This window comes from Cardiocondyla obscurior, linkage group LG05 (genome assembly GCF_019399895.1).
Source record: "Cardiocondyla obscurior isolate alpha-2009 linkage group LG05, Cobs3.1, whole genome shotgun sequence".
Lineage (NCBI taxonomy): Eukaryota > Metazoa > Arthropoda > Insecta > Hymenoptera > Formicidae > Cardiocondyla > Cardiocondyla obscurior.
This window is the reverse complement of record NC_091868.1, coordinates 6,603,353-6,615,990: the sequence shown is the minus strand read 5'-3', so window position 1 is coordinate 6,615,990 and position 12,638 is coordinate 6,603,353. Positions and strand designations below refer to the sequence as shown.

The 12,638-nt window shown below is 40.8% G+C and overlaps 2 protein-coding genes across 5 annotated transcripts in view; one reads left to right on the top strand and one right to left on the bottom strand.

The window, feature by feature from the left end:
• The window catches only part of LOC139102520 (carnitinyl-CoA dehydratase), a 24,083-nt gene extending 18,230 nt beyond the window's left edge, over positions 1-5,853 (top strand). The window contains exon 6 of the mRNA XM_070656464.1: positions 3,723-5,853. The gene's annotated coding sequence lies outside the window, so the exon portion shown is untranslated. The remainder of the gene's footprint in view (positions 1-3,722) is intronic.
• The window catches only part of LOC139102513 (terminal nucleotidyltransferase 5C), an 84,607-nt gene continuing 75,813 nt past the window's right edge, over positions 3,845-12,638 (bottom strand). For all 4 annotated transcript variants that reach the window (XM_070656456.1, XM_070656454.1, XM_070656455.1 and 1 more), the window contains one exon: positions 3,845-12,638. In XM_070656456.1, the coding sequence (XP_070512557.1) occupies positions 11,280-12,593 (1,314 nt within the window). In that variant the 5' untranslated portion in view covers positions 12,594-12,638 and the 3' untranslated portion in view covers positions 3,845-11,279.

Genomic DNA, 12,638 nt, shown 5'->3' with positions numbered 1-12,638 from the left:
AAATAAAAAAAGAAAAAAATTTACCAGATCAGCGCCCACTTACACAGTCTCGTACACCGTACGAAATAACTCTCTCTCTCTCTCACACACTTTCATTAACTCTCTTCACCTTATCTTCTTCTTAAAATACAAACGGAGATAATGTTAACTTTAATATTACAATTATTATTACCAAGTAAATCATTCGTTAACGGTAATCATCGTAAATTTCGTACGCGCGATATGCGTGCGTCGTTGTTTTTAGATTTTTCTTGCACGTACGTGTGTTTAGAGAATATCGTTTCTATATTAATTTATTGTACGCGCTTATTATCTGTTCGCCCAGGGTGCGTTTGATCATGTTCGCCACACGCACGCACGTACGCGCAAATATATATTTATTTGGGTATGTGTGTGTGTGTGTGTGTATGTGTGTAAATTTAGACTTTGACTCGTTCTCATCACGAGGAGAATCCGAGGCGAGAAAAATGACGACAGCGGACAGGTAAACGATTGAACGAAACACGAAGAGAAACATTCGAATGAAGAGGACATCGCGGGAAAAGAGAAAGCGCGAGGATAAGTGAAAGAAAAAAAGGAAGAAAAAAATAGGAAAGTGCGATCCTCCTGGCACGACAGTTTCGCGATTGCTCTAATCAGTCGCCGGAAACCGATAATCGATCCAAGAGAGCGACCAGCAGAGCTTCCGGCAGCGTCGATTCGCGTTCGAGATCACGCGAGGTAATCCTCATGATAATTAAAGCTCTCGCTTTTCAAGGAAGAATGGCGGCCAAGGGCTACAACGATATTTGCCCGGTACAGCCTTGCGTACCGTTTTTTTTTTTTTTTTTTTATCTATTATTTCATTCTTCATTATGATATTCCTATGTTACTACATATCGCAGCAATCGTGGGCTCACATACGCGCAAACACACACAGGCACACACAGCCACAACGCGGTCACTATACTCATTTAGCCGCTACTAGAGAATAATGGCCAATACAGCCATTAATCAATGTAATAACTTAATTGTAATGGATGGTCGAAGGGACGAGATCTCTTTCTGACTCGCTGCGGACGACAATTATGAAATATCCTTGTAACCGAAATTCTCACCGCCATTCGTAATCGCGAGACTCTTGAATTATTAATACAGTCGCGATCAACGTGTCGCGCGGTGTCTCTTTATCCCGTGTACTAAATGGAAAGGCGGAAGAGCGACTCTCGCGTGATCTTCGTAGACCATCTCGTTAATCAATTGTATCTCCTCCGCTTGTCGGCCGGAAGTTCCACCGATCGACGGTTGATCGGCATAGGCGAAACGATTCTCGATCGGAGAACCCGATCTCAACAGCTTGCTATATAATAAAGATAGTTGTAGAGTTAATAAATAGAAAACGAGAAAAAAAAAATTTTAATACGCAGTGCAATCCGTCAGAATTGCACATGACGGCGCGCCGAGTTTTACTTGATTGTTTCGATCGAACGGGATCGAACAGGAACAATGAAGACGCGAGGAGTCTAATAAGCCGATTGTCTCGGGGCAACGGGAAGTAGCGTGCATTTCCGGAGGATCTGCTGGTTTGATTTCCTCATCAATGATGCCAGATCAAGAGATGCGCTATTACCTTCTATTCTTCCGAAGAGAAGTCCAAGCGAAAGAAGAAAATCGGTCGTCCAAACATCCGAGGAAAACGGATTTCTTTTTCTCATTTTAAGATTTTTATTAATTTTTTATATATTTTTTTTTATTAACCATATTTTTTCTTGTACTTTCTTAATGAGCGAAAACTCTCCCTTGGATCTGTCACTTTCAAGTTTTACGAAAGAAAAAAAAAAAAAAAAAAAAAAACGCTTTGAAGTTCTTCCTCTGGTATCACCAGAAGATGTGAAATGGAAAGTCACGTTTCTGCCATTATCACGCGCCTCTCATGCCACGTTGCACCCCGCATTAAGAATTTTATGAGGTCCTTCTGTTTTATAAGCATTTCAGAAGCTCGTTACTATCTGATAATTGTCTTCAAAGACTCGAAAGACACTATCGTGTACAGCACTTTAAAATCACAGCTAATCTGATTAACGCGCACCGGAGATATCTCTAGTTATTCCAATAGAAAACGTAATCCATGTGAAATTTGATCGGCAATCAGAGATAAAGAAACAATTGTCCGAGTGCAGAGTCTTATCGTAATCCGCGTATCAGAGCCAAACAATAACGATGCACGATCGGCAAGAATGATGTACATTTATCTGAATTATTTATTATCTTTATTATTTAGTGAAAATATTAAGAGAACATAATTTGGCTCGAGATCAATTAAACTTTTGCTAAAGTATTGTTGCAGTTGCGCGATAATGATGAACGGATAAGTTAAAATTCTCCTCTTTATTACGTATTTATTAGATAGATCGCGTTCCACAAATAATATTAACATTTAGTTATCGCTTCTACATATTACGTGATAATTTCTCAACGCGGAGGTTGAATACTGCATCGGGATGTTAATGCGAATTACTGACATTGATATGAACGCTATCACTCAATCGTTTTAATAAGAATCGTGATATCACGCCGTCGAGAGACAACTGAGTTTGCCGTTGAATAAAGTATGTTACAGCATTGTTATTAAAGAGCTTGGCGCACACTCGATTTCACGTGCTCCAAAATTCGGGCATGAGAGGATCGAGCTCGATGTGGTTTGATAATTAATCTTACTTTGCCAAGTCCGCGCGACCATTCAAAAGCAGTACCGAGTGTTCCGTATATCATCAAAGCTGGCAAACCCGAGGAAAATTATTAAAACTTAATATAAGAACCGATAATTTATAATTATCAAGCGCCAATTAGTAGTCCATCGAATAATTAAAGTTTCTTTATTGGAGATAACAGTTGTATGACGAATATGAATTCCCTCGATATTTTTTTAAATTTCTTCAAAAATTATTTTATGTAATTTATTATTTTAAAGTGTGATTTTTTTTATTTGGTCAAATGTGAAATTCAGCGATGCCGGGGTTTTTTTTTGCCGAGAAATAAACGGGTAAATAAATTTTCGAATACTTGTATGAATAATTCAGCCATTTCGACCGCTCGAGTGCTCGCTGGACCAATTAACACGAGTGGTTAAAACCGATCGACCGAGGTGCGCTCGCGCCGAACGTGTGTATTGTATAATTTTTTACGACAATTGCCGGAGCAATTATCTAATTAGCTGCGCGTGCTGTTGCCTCGCGGTAAGTAGCGCACGCTATATAACGACTAGCCGGGGTTTTCATCTTGTAACTTGTCAAATTAAAGCATTTTATTCGCAAGGCAATCTCGATTCGTTCGCCGCTCACACATCTGAAAGGATTTAATAGCCGACTCCAAATCGTTATATCTCTATTCGCGTCGTCAGCCAAGTCCGCGAATTCACTTGCGTGCGTTCATCAAACGCTATTTAAGCGTTCACCACGATCGGTCTGCTAGTTGGAGTGGTATCGGTCGATTCTCGCCATCCTCATCACGATCGCAGAGCGGCGACGCCGTACAAGAGCGAAATTATTAAATTTACAGATATATAGACTTTTCCTCGCAAAAAATTTAATAATTACACCTTAATACGTATATCAACTATTTCCGACTATATGTAGACCGATAGAATTTAGCTTCCGTAGAACTTCTGTCCTTCCATTTACTTTACGCCTTAATCTAGCCAGAAAAAAAATAGCGTTGCCTTTAATTATACATATACTTTACAGAGACTTATAATTTTCACGAAGCATCTCAGCTCGGAACGTGCGTTTCACCGTCCGAAACCAAGAAAGCTCCACAGGCTTCCGACTAACGGATGAGGCAAGAATATTACATTATCCATCTCGTGGTCTTATCATAATTGTTATTTATTATAATTATAATTATTTATCTGTCGTGAATCCAGTCAAGTCGACGTCGCTGTTCCAGGCATCTTAATCACTAATTCATTACTTTACTCTTATTACACAAGTCTTACGTTAAGAAAATCGACATTAAATTTTTATATTTGTAATTTTAATAGCTTTTTAATTTTTTTATCTGTTTAAATCTATATTTATTTGCTTACGATGTACGTATATGCATATATTAATTTAATTATCCGGCGATAATTAACACAGTCAAAGGCTAACACTATGTACAATCACAACCAATTCAAAACTTATTTCGAGACCTTACTTGTAAATCGTTTCGCGGTAGATCGATCTTATTAGAGACTGCAGTAACATCATTTCAATTTTCGAACGTTCTTATCTCAGCTGTCGTCGCGGCATGTGTGTACACTTATGCGATCCGAGTTCTATATGAAATACGAGCTCGCTAAAGCCGGGGCGATTCAATCTCTCACAGATTCTCAAGCGACGTCGATTCGAAAGATCCCCAAAGGGCTTTATACATACATATCCGATCGCGGGTGTATGTGTGGACATATGCAGTTACGAGCGTATAAATATATGTATGTATACATAAACGTATACGAATACGTATATCTACACGAGCATATATGTACACGTGATTTCTTTTCGTAATTTTAACGTACACTTCGCCGGGATTATCCTAGTAAAAGACGCTAAACGACCCGCACATTTTTACCTCCTCCTCCAACTTTTCTTTTCGTTTCATAGCTATTTCGCGTAACACAAACGAGACGACGCGTTCACCTTAGAGGGTACACACATACACTGTAACAGAACTTGTGTTTCGGAAAAAAAATTTTTTTTTTAATTAATTAAAAAAATGTACAAATATGTATATACGACAAACGAAGTTAAGGAATAGCTGCGTTCAACGGAAAAAGTTGCCTCGCAGCTGTTATAAAAATCGTGAATCTGATTGACGTACACGCTTCTAAATTCGTCCAAAATTAAGAGCATCGCTAATCAAATTCGGGATTTTTGTATAGCAGGGCGAAGTAGCTTTTTTCACTGAGCGTAGCCAATGTTACGGAAAAAGCGCACTGAACGCAGTTTCCCTTCTATTATTTCCGGTTTTTCATTCTCTCTTCCTCGTTAATTTAAGACGACTTGAGGTTTTTCCAGTCCGATGCTCTTGACTAACCTCTCGATGTAATTAAGCATATACATTTTTACTTCCACCGACGCGTACGTCAAGTATAAATGTACACATATGTCCGTAATCCACGATTACTCTCTATCGTTATCGATCCATCTGATTTTTTTTTTTTTTTTATCTCTTTTTCGTTTGCTCGCGCGCAGTAGAACTTACTAAAGAATTAAAAATTGTAACAGATAATCTAGTAAACACTAAGAACGATAATTGCGCTCTTTAAATACACTTTTCTCTTCCTCTCTCGCTCTCTGCGACTGTGTGCTACGTTTCCTTTAATTATCTTGTAATTACGTTATAGCGTTCCATTAGGCGTTACACATATTAATAGAAAGATAAATTTATTAGTGTTGTGTTTCCTGTAGTAAAATATATAAACGGTAATGTAACACGAGCATGTGTGTCTTCCGATATCTTTCGCGAAAGATATATGTATATATATATATGTGTATAGTATATGGCTACGTATCAACCCTGGACCTCAAAGCGCTTAATGAAAATTTGTTTCGATTCGGGACGAAAGATAATTGCTACGAGAGAACGATACTAACCGATGATTGGGATCTCGAAAAGGCGAAAAACTCGGATTTCTATTCAATTTGTAGAATTCGAGATAAAACAATAAATCGTGAAAAAACGTAAACGACAGCAAAGCATATATTTTCTAAAATTTAATATAATGATATATTATTTTGCTAATTAGATCTGGGTTCGCTTTTTATTTATTTTTTACGCGTTTTACAAAAGGTAAGTGTTTTTTTGTTTTTTTTTGTTTTTTTTTTGTTTTTTTTTGCAACTCAAATGCTCATTGTCATCAATGTAGATTAACTTTAATCTCAGTTTCACTTTCTGTCTTTGTTGTAGTTGTAGAAATTAAAAAAGTAAGTTAAACCTAAAACAAAATTAATCTCCATTATTAATGAGAATAAGCATTTGAGAGCCGCCACTTTTTTTGCAATTTTTTTTTTCGCTTTGTAAAATTTGATAATGTAATCGAACGAGAAGAACAAGTCTTTTTGTCTTGCTCTTTTTTTCAGCCTTTTACCATGTCGTTACGCGTGAATATTGTGAATTTATGTGTCGTACGTTTTAGAAACTGTGTGCAAATGAAGGAAAACAAGACCGACATTTCTCTATTTCATTTCGGCGAACTTTTGCGTGTCGTCATGCGTAGATGCTGTAAATTCATGTGTTGTACGCTCTTTAAAAAAATACGTGCGACATTCCCGCTTTGATTTTTTTTTTCCTAGCTCGTCTTATCAACTTCTCCGTAACGTACGTACATTTTCATTGACGTATGCAAGAAGATGCACTTACGTTACTTAATTTTCTGAATGTTTCGATGCTAAACGCACTGCAATGCCTCTTCGCTTTTAGGACAATAACGACGACATTATGCAGCCTGAAGATCGCGGCACGATCTTTTAATTACACAATCGGCAAAAAAATTTCACGCCACATTACGTAAAAAAGACATACATGCACGCACATACATACACTCGTAAATATATTTATGTACATGCACATACATATAATTATATATGTATATATGTACATAAATATATTCTAATTTTATATCGTTTTCAATTTTTATTGAACTTAATATACGAGTTACTAAAATGCCGCCGATATGGAAGCAAAAAAAATCATTCGACTTACATTTCTCGTACTCGTTTTCACGGGGGAGTTTCGTCTTTTCTCACGCTAATATATAAAATTTTGATTTAACGCATCAATAAACAAATAAGCTTTCGCGTTGATTAACTGTAAGCTTGTCGATTATTTTCGACACGCATATGGAACGCATATAAATCTGTACATTATTTTTATACATTACTGCTTCAGACGTATTTTATCTATACAGGTTGCAATTAAAGCTTGTTTATCGCCAAGTAATCAACGTAATCAATGTCGTAATTAACGTGTCCTTGATAATGGCAACTAATTCCGACTTAACATAGATACGATTAATTATTCCAATAAGTTGGCACCCACTCCGGTCATCCACGTGATTCATTTCTCTTTCATAATTAAGCGGACGTTTAATAAACCTACATAAATACAATATTTCATTAACGAAACGCGTTTTCGACACGCATGAATCATTTACCCGAATTCTCCAATTTACGAAAGTGTGCGCGTTATGGACAGTTTATTTTTTTTTTTTCGCTCAATTCTTTTCTAAACGGTTACACATGTAAATTACATATAAAAAAAATAACGCAATAATCAACAAAATTTAAACAACATTATAATGCTAAAAAACGTATGCTGATTCCGATCGCTATCAGCCTCGCTTCTTACTACCACCGCGTTTTTACTTCGCGGTTGCGATTCGTAGCGACAATCTTATCATTAAGTATCCTCCGATTGTTACATTTTTATAATCTTTTTTTATTTTTATTATTTTTTTTTAATAATACATTGACGTTAACTTTTAATCGGTACTGCGCCAAGACAACGGGTGACGACACAATAATCGTTTGCAAGATGTTCAAATCGAAATTCCGAAACAGATCACCGATCAAATTAATTTGTTATTACACACAAAAAAAAATATATTTATTATATATATGTGTAAAAAAAACGCATTCGGTGAATCTTTTGTTCGCGTGTTTGATCACGTCGCCATTCAAATAAAAGCGACGAAGAGGAAAGCGAGGCGAACTCGACTGCTTTGCCAAAACGGAAGGCTTAATTTCGTCGACGGTTTCGATTTATCTCCGATAGATTGATTCGTGTTTGAGGGAGGGAGGCGAACGTGGACACGACTTCACTTAGGAATATTATTAAAGCTCGAGTGAAGCTTGCAAGTGGAATCTACATTGCGCGTTTACGTAATTAAAATACGATATTCAGATTTGCGTTTTCTTATCCCCCAATTACCTTATCGTACCTCGCGTAAGGATATGCACACCTGACTGTATACAACAGCGCACCTCTACGTTACGCATCGATCAAATTGCCTTATTCTACATTGCACACGGTATCCTACGTCTAGGATTGAGTCAAGATTACGATGGGAATCAACGCGGCGTGGTCCGGAGGCAATTCGCGAAATGACCGATCGATGGATAATCAAGCCCCGCGTCGCGTTTCTCCACCCGGAAAGCTCGCGTTCGTGGAAAATCGTTGGTCCACAATCGAGATGTTCCGCGGGCGGTGAGATGGCGTCTGCGGGAAGAAGGAGAGCGGATCGCGGAGGAACAGGCGGTGGTAGTAGAGCGATAGGCGATAGAGGCACTCCGACCGTGCCGGGATCTCCTTAGCATTAACACGCGATATACCTGAAAAACCAGTTTGCGGGGCTTTTTATTAGGCCTTTACTTTCGCTCGCGAACTGAAAGTAAGAGTGAGCGAGCGAGCGAACGAACGAGGCAAACGAGGCCTGTTAGCAAGCGAGCTAACTAATGGGGTCACCAGTCGATACGGATACGCACGGAGACAGAACCACGTACAAACTCACACACGCAACACATACACACGTGCGTATACACTTACGTGCACGTGAACATGCAGGGACGGGCACGAATCTACGCACGCGGATCTACGCGGAGAAAGAGATGGAGACGAGCGGAGCGGATAAAGAAGTGCAAAAGTACCCGCAAGACTCGTGCACGCACGTGGTTCACTTGCATGCATAACTATTGCTGCCTCTCCGCGTATGTATAACGCGTATATACACGTGCGGATGCAAGCGCGCGCGCGAGATGTTGAATGTTTATCATGTCTAATAAAGAAACTGCGGGCTGAACCGCCGCGAGGGCGAGGAGTAAGAAAGTCCGTGCCGATTAGTCGTGATTCGCGGCACTAGTCCCTTTGTTCGACACGAGTCGCGTTCCATTCAGCGCGCACAAAGGGAAAAGTGGTTTTACATTCCCTCGTCCGCACTTTTATCCCATCCTCTCTTTTTCTTCCGCTCGATCCCTGTCTCGCGTCTCTATCCTCAATCACAGTCATCTTCTTCCTTTTTTTTTTTTTTCGGAACGTGTGCGCGAGTTTCAGGCTGCAGAAACGTATGTGCCACCTTCGAAACTAATGTGACCCGGGCTGCGATTATTTCTTCGCGGGATGTCGCCGTCAACCGTAATTTTCTTCAACGATAAATAATACGGGAAAAAATAAAAAAGAGAAAAAAATACATATATATAATAGATGCGGTGGCTTTCGCACGAGAATGGACCAAAGTCGTGTGAATGTAAATTTCGGGCGAGCCACGACGCAATGTACGACTGTCGAGATAACGGCAGCGTTCAACAGAAAAAAAAAGTTGCTTTGTAATTGCTGTATAATCGCGAATCTGATTAATGTATAATTTTAATCCGCTGGATCTGAAAGCACACTCTAATCGGAATCGAACATTTTTACAGCAGTTGCTAAACCGGCACCTTTTGCCGAACGTGGCGAATTTGCACCGAGACGAAATCAACCCGTTCCGACAAATTCGACTTGACTTGTGGAATCTACAAATAATTCGTAAAATCTTTTTCTGAACGTTCGATTCTCGACCGTACCTCATCGTGACTCTAAATCATCCTTCTAGTGCATAACTTTTATCTTTCGTCAATGCGTATCCGGCTCTCACGTTCAGAGAGATCACATCATCATATTAAAATTACTTCTGCTAGTTACAGTTTTCTTCTTAACGCTATCTTGCTTCGACGTTCATGTAGTATTTATCGATTAAGAAAAATATGGTCGACTGGACATGTCCGGTGTACGTCGATATGTGTGAATTCACGCGCCCGTGTGTATGTGTATGTGTGTGTATTTGAATTATATTTACGCTCGCTCGCGTTCTCGTAGAAATGAAAGAAAGAAACGCGGCTCGGAAGCGTTTCCTTCTTCATTCACGCGCACTTCCTACGCTTGTTCCCTTTTTGACGCGCCGGTCGACTCGCTACCATCTTCTCAAGTTGAATCTTATCACGTTATATATAATATCTAAATGAAATGTGTTCACAGCCACACATTAATTATTTATACATAAATTTATACATGTATATGTATATATTTAAATATATTTATAATTTTATATATATATATATATACTTTTTTTTTTGTAGCTCATAACGTGTTACCTCCCACACCAAAATTATCCCGTTCTATGCCTTTCCGTTCTCCGTCTCTGTTCCCCTGCTGTCCGGCACGCGATTGAATCCGCGAGAAAAGCGGGAGGAGGCAAATAAAAGATTGAAACAAGGAAATCGCGCCATACTCGTACCGTCCAATTAATTCGACCATTCTCCTCTCTTCATGGCTTGTATAAAGTTTTTTTTTTTTTTTTTTCGCCGACATTGCGCTTTGATACTATATGTTTCGTTTTTCGCTTCCTCCCTAACGCGGCCTAGTCCAGAATTCGCTGTATGTAACGCCGACACCTGTTCTCCGAAAACTTATGTTTAATCAATAAAACCAGCGCTCGTTCGACTAATCTAAGACCGTCTTATCCTAACAGCATTTACGTCCCTTTTTTTTTGTTGCAACTTCGGAGGAACGTCTATTCCCGTCATATCCTTCTAGTCTTTTTCTCCAATCTTTTTTTTTTGTTTTTTTTTGTTTTTTGCATTTTTGTTTTTAGGCACAACACATCGTTTCTCGAGTCTTTAGTCTTTTGGTTGCCTCACACCGTAACTGTACCAGCGTTCGATCTTAATTTCGTTGTTGACCGTCACCGAATTTACGCTTACGTGTATCTAGGAAAGAGTAGCACTTGCGACAGAAGAATTCTTCGCGCCTCATACTTGCCTATCGCATGCCTACGACGACATCGCACGTTCGTCGTCCAAGTACATCGCCTTATCCACGCCTTATCTTGCTGTTACCGCTTTCGTCGCCGATTACCCTCGATCCCGAAGAGATGTTTTCTTTCGTATACCACTCTCGTACTCAAACTCGCATCACCCCAACGAACGTCAACTAAGGAGTTTCGATTCTTTGACATTAGACACGGAATGATCGACGTCTGCCTCAACGTTTTTGGATATCTTGCAAGGGCCACAAGCACAGCAAAAGTCTTCGGAATTTTCGAGGGGACAGTAGAGACCGTAAGAGCAGAAGTAACAAAACTCGCACTCGTATCTCTGGTACCAATGATCGTACGAATCGACGTGGTGACCGAGTCGATTGAAGCAGCAACAATTCGTGGTAGCAGAAGTAACGTCGGTGGCGGCGGTGGCGACGTCTAGGGATGCGACGTTATCGCCGATATCGTCGCATCACGAGGAACAGGCCATCCAGTTGCAGGTGCACGTGTAACATGCCGTCGTGGGTATAACGGGCGCGTAATAATAGCCGTTGGCGTAAACGTAGGTGGCAGGCGGACCTTGCGGTGCCTGCTGGTGACTCGTCAACCGCTGCTGCTGTTCCTGGCAGAGTACTTGATACGCTAAGTTTTGTATCAAGGCGAGTGTTTGCCGTCGCTCGTGACCCATCAAACACACGGTAGATTCTTCCACCACGCCGTGTAGCAGCATCAGGTACTGATATTTGAGGGCTTCCTCCTCGGGCCCGACGAAATGGTTCCACAGGTAATTCTCGAGCTTAGAACGCTGCTGCCCTATGTCCGGGAAATCGATGAAGAATCTCGAACACATGTATCGTTCGAGGGTCTTGATGTAATCCGGCTGCGATGGTTTGTACATTTTCACCAACAGGTTGCAATATTTGAGCAGGCCGCCGCCGCGAATCTCTTCGGGATGCCTTGTCGATATGAGCTTCTTGTGCAGATGGTAGAGCGCTTCCTGAAAGTCACCATAGACAGACTCGCCGACCACGGTTGGATAAAAGTTCTCGGCGATCGGTAGCTTGCTGCACTCGTAGAACAACAGTAGAGAGTCGAGGACGATTTGGAAGGAGTCGACGGAGAATTCGAACTGCCGTCTCATCGAGTCGACAAATTTGAGTTCGACATTTCGATGGCCTCGGGAGTTGCCGAGGGAGATCAGGGACCATCGGTCACCATCGTTGTTCACTTTCACCATTTTGCTCACATAGGCCTCCTTTAAACTACAAGTGGTGATGCGCTTGCGACTCACACCTTCTGGCAGCAAGTCGAATAAAGAGCCGAGCACCGCGGCCTTGACCTTGTCGTAGTTGCGGCCGCTGGACAGTTCGACCGCGAAGATAAGATCCAGGTCGTTATAAGGCTGAGACTCTGTGGCCAGCACGTGGGAAGCGGCGCCGCCGTTTAGCCGAATGTCGCGTACCCTCATGCCGGCGCCCCCGTTGCTCGGATCGGTTTCTAGCTTGCTGCGAACCACCGTCACAAGGTCCCTTAATCGAACTTCCAAGGTAGGAAAGTTTCCTCGCCCGTGAATGCTGACGACTTCGTTCATCACATCGTTGAGACGACGAACTTGCTCAAAACTCAACACCGCCAGCCTCTGCTGAGCATCTTGACAATCAGTGCTATTGTTGTTAATATTATTATTGTTGCTGTTGGTGTTGTTATTGTTGGTTTCATTTCCATGATCTTCATTGCCGATGCCGTTGGTTTTACTGCCGGTCACCTGGCAGAGCGACTCCATCATAGCGACCCGACACTGGCGTTCTTCGCAGATCTCCAGAGAGCCACA